General features: G+C 44.5%; 1 protein-coding gene across 1 annotated transcript in view; it reads left to right on the top strand.

Annotated features, from left to right (window-relative positions):
* The first annotated feature begins 537 nt into the window (after window positions 1-537).
* The window catches only part of FGD5 (FYVE, RhoGEF and PH domain containing 5), a 91,697-nt gene continuing 86,234 nt past the window's right edge, over window positions 538-6,000 (top strand). The window contains exon 1 of the mRNA XM_042880862.1: window positions 538-689. Within this exon, the coding sequence (XP_042736796.1) occupies window positions 677-689 (13 nt within the window). The 5' untranslated portion in view covers window positions 538-676. The remainder of the gene's footprint in view (window positions 690-6,000) is intronic.

Below are 6,000 nucleotides of genomic sequence, written 5' to 3'. Positions count from 1 at the left end.
CCAGGGAGAAAGGAAAAGGGGAGGGGGGGGGGATGGATGGATAGGTAGATGGATGGATGGATGGGAGTGAGGGGAGAAAGGGAGCTGAGGGAGGGAGGGAGGTGGGGAGATGAGAGGGTGAGGGGGGAGGGCGGGAGGTAAGGGGGAAAAAAAGGAAGGAGAGTGAAAGAGAGGAGGGAAAATGGGCGAAGGGGTGTACAAAGAAGGGTTGTGGGGAACGGAAAGGGGGTGGAGAACGCCAAATTGAGGAGAGGGGAGGGCAAAAGAAAGGAGTGCAGGAGGACAACCCGCTGCGCCTTTAAATTATTGCGCCCTTCGGCATCAGCTCCGCGCCCCTCGCCCCCGCCCGCACCCCGCGTAACCCAGGGGCTCGTCCCGCCGCAGGGGATGGCCCCGCCTGGCCTATCCCCGCGCGCGGCCTGCCGTGCGGGGCGCCGGCGCCGGCCGCCGCCCCTCGACGGGCCGCACGCGGGGCAGGGCGGAGGCGCTGACCGCCCCCGAGCCGGCAGTGCTGCCTGCCCAGCCCGCCGCGCCGGGTCCAGCTGCCCCGCCCGCGCTCCCATGCCCCCAGAGGGGCTCTAGCGCCGGGCGCGTTCGCGAGGAGCGAGGGCGGTAACGGCCCCGGGACCATGCTCTAAGCGCCCGGGGTAGCCAGCGAGGGAAGTTGGGGTGGAAGATGAACAACACCGGTAAGCGTGCGGCTCCTTAGGAACGGCTCTCCGCGTCCGGGCATCTTTTCCCTGGGGCCGGGCATCCTTCTACGGTACCGGGACCCTCCTTCCCTCGGGCGCCGGCTGGACGGCATTCCTCTGAGGCTCTGCCTCCGGGATGGCATCCCCCGGGAAGGCTCCCTGCGTCCAGGGCCGGCCCTCCGCTTCCCTGCTCTTCGGTGGATGCTCCTCCGGCTCCCCGCGAGACGCGGCGCGCCCCGAGCTATCGGTGCCCTTTACCGGCTCCGCCAGGGTGGCCACGAGCCGTGGAGGGGCAGGGGCCGGGGGGAGGGCTGTGCTTGCCGAGGGAAGTGGCGCTGTGCCCGTTCTCCCTCGGACGCGCTCAGTCCTTCACAATGCCTCTAGGAAATTTTCTGCTGCTTTGCTTTGGTAATTGGATTTTGGGGAGATATTGGTTGGTTTTTTGGTGTTCTTTTTTCGTTTGTTTGCGTGTTTTGGTGGGTTTATTTCTGTGCAATTTTCTCTCTGAGGCAAGCCCAGTCCTTTCCTCTTTCTCTTAATTTCCGAGATCGTTTCCCTGATAGAAACTGGAAAGGTGAGAGACAGGATCAGAAGGGAACAACTGCTAAAACAAGACCATCAACAGATAACCATTAAAAGAAATCACTAGAAAACTGGGGCAAGCTCTACATTCTCTACTAACTCTTTCTGGTTTTCAGGGATGAGGCATGCATGTAAAAAAATCTAACAGTCTGGGAAACCATTACTGCTAACTATAGAACTTGTTAGAAAAATCTAACGTTGTGTAGAGGTAGAGATGAAGAGAAATAGTCACTTTTTGTTTTAGCCCTAAATTGTTTCACCATGTTTCCTTGTTCCTGGGAGGGACTGTTGCTGGGCACTTCACTTGCACAGATGTAACCTGAGGTCCAGAGATATTACTGCAAGGCGCTTTACCCTACCACTGTCGTATGTTGGGAAACTGTGAAGCACTGTTTGCCACAGCACGGGTATACAGCACTAGAAAGGATTGTTTAGGCACAAACTCAATCCTCTGCAGTTGTATCAGCATGTCATACTGCTGCTCTGAGTTTATATAGGAAGACTCTTGTTCCCCTTTCAATTGGGAGTGGGACACTCTCCTATCTGAAAGGTGCTGACGTTTCTGTTCTGTTTCCTGATTCTGTCTGGACTGAACTCAGTCCATCCCAAGAAGATGAACTCATCTGAGGGTTAAGCAAGTCAGCCAAAATCGTCTTAGCCTTGATTCTCCAACCACTCTTTCTCCATCTCTCTGTTATATTAAAAGAAGCAGCTCTCATCTTGTCTGATCTCAGGGGTGAGCAGTGCAAGGAATATCAGGTTGTTCAGTTGTAAACTGAAATTTTATTAGCAGTTTTCTTTCTTTGGAGTATAGGGCTGAATGTTATTACGTCATTATTAAAAGCAATATCCATTGTTACAGATCACAAGGCCACATTACTCCTTTTATCATTGCATCAAATTAAATCATTTTAGGTAGCTTACCTGCTATTCCTCCAGGAAGCTGAGAACCTCTTACTCTGCCTAGTCCTTCTAGTTCCTAACCAGATTCACAGCCATTTATTCTTGGGATTACATTGTCCCTTTCCTTAAAATAGTTCTTTTCCTCCTCTGGTGTTTACCTCCAGGTTGTATTTATAGAGAGTGCTCATATCCCTTCTCAGCCTTTGTTTTGTATATTCACACAATGCAAGGAATGTCTCTCCCATCAGTGCAAAGCAGAACTTCCTACTGAATCTGAAGTGTTTATTAGCTGGCAGAACTCAGGGACCAGTGCTGGTGAGCTCTGTATTATAGTAACACAGAGCACCAGTAAGCAGAGTCATATGTGAAGGCATATAAGGCAGCTTTGATCTCGCAGAAGTTGAAATAAAGGCAAACAGAAAACAGGAAGGGAAGCATGGATTATCCTCAGAGATGCAAAACTGATGTGAAAAGAAAGATGAAGCAGCCCAGCAAGGTTGCAGGAAATCTGTGGTAAGAGACAAGAGACAGACCCCCCCATCTCACAGCCTCACAGGCAGAACCTACCAGGCTCTCAGTATCAATTTGTTTCATGGGTGCTGAATAGATGCTGCCCAAAGGAAGAAGGTTCAGATGTTTGACTTCAAAATGTTCAGAGGCATAAGCAGGCTAGATATTCTTTCTGCTGTTACTGAGATTGATATAGAAAAAGCTGCTGTATGTACCTGTAGAAAAAAATTTAACTTCTCAGGAAGCAATATATAAAACAAGTGATTATAAGCTGTCTGCTGCAGTATAAGCTTCATATTGTGAAATCACAGCCAAGTGGAAACATCGCAAATGTTTGCAGTTCCACTAAAAAAAAATATGCTAGTATCTCAGAATCAAAATAATGTAATTGTCACACACGTGGGGTTTTTCACAGACAGCACTCGCATCCTACCTAAGACTTGTATGTACAGTCTGCTTAGAGACAGTGAAAATGCCAGAGAATTTGTGAATTTGCAGGATTGAGATATTTGGTGCTGAAACTCATCCTTTTCTGATTATATTGTCTTTTTCCCTTTCCCCAGTAGTTTCCCTGTGTGATGTTATGCTACTGTATTATATCTACAGATGGCTGTAATAAAGCTAAAGAAAAAAATTGTAAACTACTGACCCGACAGCTCAGAGTCTTCATGTATTGATCTAATGATAGTGGATGGATTCCAATAACTGTACAGTACAGCACTGTATTTCCACTGGGTGGAATGCGTTCTGACAAGCCAGCTGTTAGTATTTTAGTTAGGATTTGTAAGGGGACAAAATTCCCATGGGATGGTTGTTACTATGAGTCTGACTTCATGCTAGTGAAACCTTGATGTATACAGAGGGCTTTTGATCACAAATTTAAAGGATGTACACTGATAAACACTGATAAAACACAGACGTTTTGCAAAAGTACCAGAACTGTGAAGAAGCTGAAATCCCAATTTCATAAATGAATGAGGCATTTAGGAACCCTTAACCTGCTGGCTTTGAACACGAGGTAAGACCTGAAGTTCCTTAAGTCCCAATGCTAAAAAAACCAAACTGTTCAGCTCAAGTAAAGGGAGAGCTGATGCCTAAATATAGACTTAGGTCCTATTTGAAGGGGAGACTTGCACTCCTCCCTTGTTAGAAAATCCAAGTCTAAATATGTTTTCCATTTCAAGTGACTCCTTTGCCACTGTTTTCATTTCTTATGTAACTGTTGTCATTTTAAACCTTTTATTTTCCTCTGACTGTGTGAAATAAATGATGGATTCGCACACTATAAAACAAAGAGAAATATTTTTGCTGTGAAATCTCAGTTATTTACAGTACATCCTGGGGTTCACCAGTGACAACACTGGTGTTTTATTATTTGGATCCCTCAAAGGGATTATATTTTCCTTTTAAATCATGCTCTCTCATCTATTTCATCTCCAAGATACTGAGGCAGATTACACAGCTTATATTGGGTACTTTACTCAATTCAGAATGACATTAAAATGGCCTGTCAACATCAGCAATTTAAACACATCCTCGCTGTCTGATTCAAACAGCTGGCAGAATTGTAATTACAAGTTGGAACATACAGCTTTCTATATGGAAATGAAAGCGACAGTGTGCTTAGCTTGACTTACAGTGCTGGCAGTTACTGTGGTGGTTCGTGCCCATGTTCTGCCCAGGTCCAAAGCCAGCCCTTCATCTGAAAGAAAAGCTGCCCGTTTCACTTACAGTGAAACTCCATTTGATATTTTGATTAATTTATTCTCAGAACAATTCCTTCTCTAAGGAGTAGGGACCATGGTGAATATATAAGACCATGCATTAGTCAAACTGAAATAGACACAGGTAAATAATTTCTTCCTTGTCTTGCTTTGCAAGAACATAGTATTGTTTTGGTGGCTGATATATGGAAACTTCTTTCTATGGTTGCACAGAGCAGCTGGTTTGTTTCCTTTATCTCCTGGATTTGTGTAGTGCTTGGTGCATGTGGCTTTTGTACATAGTATGAGCTCTTATTAATGCCATTCTCTGATGTGAGAGAGTGAATATGATGGCAGCTGATACAGGCTAAGTTCTTTCTTTGCTGTTTCATACATGTGTCTGGTGCACAAAGTGGGAGTGCTGCCATGAAAGAACTTGTATCCTTTCTGATCCGAGCCATTTTTTATGTCTATAACAGTGCTTTGGCAAGTAAGATGTAAATGAATTCCTGTATTTACTGCTACTCTTAGCTTTGCATATTCTCATTTCCTCAATAGCAGGACTTCTAGTGAGGAATTTGATCCTCATCTTTGGAAGAAGTTACAGACTTGACAAAGGCAACTGAATTGATGCAGGAACAAACACTGATGCCTGCACAGTATTTTTAGTAGCACGCTCAGATTTTAGGGAGAAGCATTTCTGTAACAAGAATACAGTCTGGGTTGTTTTGTCTGAAGGCTAACTGGCAGTTGTGAATCTCTGCAGTACTTATCTCTGCATCATTATCAAATAGCGGCATGTAAAATGCAGGGGGCGGTGATGGGCTGATATTGTTCAATATTTTCGTGGTAGGAAAGGAAACAGAAGAGTATCAGATGACGACGTTTATGATGCAAAAGTTGGTAAAGGGTAATTAACAATGTAGGCAGAGCGGTTGTATAAACAGATGGCGGTCATTAACTTGAATCCGTTCAAACAAATTACACTTAATGTATATTATAAAGCTATCAGTTTAGTGACAACGGACAGGGAAAACAATAGCCTTGGGAGCAATTGAGAAGTCATAATGGACAAGCAAGTCAACCTGATACATTAATAAGCTACAGAGAACAGTGAGAACTGAGTCTAAGGAAGTACTGAAATGTGTAGGTAGCATCATCTGTAGCCACTCTGGAATTCTTTCCCCAGGTCTGCACTGTATATTTTATAGGGGCCACTGGATAATTGGAAAACGTTCAGAAAAAAAACCCAAAAGACTTAATGAAAAGAGAAATTGTCCAATTGTGAAGATTTAATGAGTTCATCTGTACAGTTTACCAGAAATAAAATTGTTGAGACGCATGGCTGTAGGAAACTATATATTTTCCCTAGAAAAATACTGAATAATAAAAGAGTCTTTAATCTCAGTGGAGGAAACAACAATAAATGCTGGAGATAGAAGCTGGAGATAGGAGCCAGAAAGCACTAATGGGGAAATAAGGGCTTTATTTTAAAAATCTCCTATTCATTATGGGAATAAGATAAGGAGGATAGGAAGGATAGAAATATTCAATTTCTAACTTTCTTGAGACTAAAGCTTTCTGGAAGACAATTTTCACCTTTATTCTGA

This window comes from Lagopus leucura, unplaced genomic scaffold, assembly GCF_019238085.1.
Source record: "Lagopus leucura isolate 7727_CA_CO unplaced genomic scaffold, USGS_WTPT01 Super-Scaffold_100028, whole genome shotgun sequence".
Taxonomy (NCBI): Eukaryota; Metazoa; Chordata; class Aves; order Galliformes; family Phasianidae; genus Lagopus; species Lagopus leucura.
This window is presented reverse-complemented; position numbering and strand designations above follow the sequence as displayed.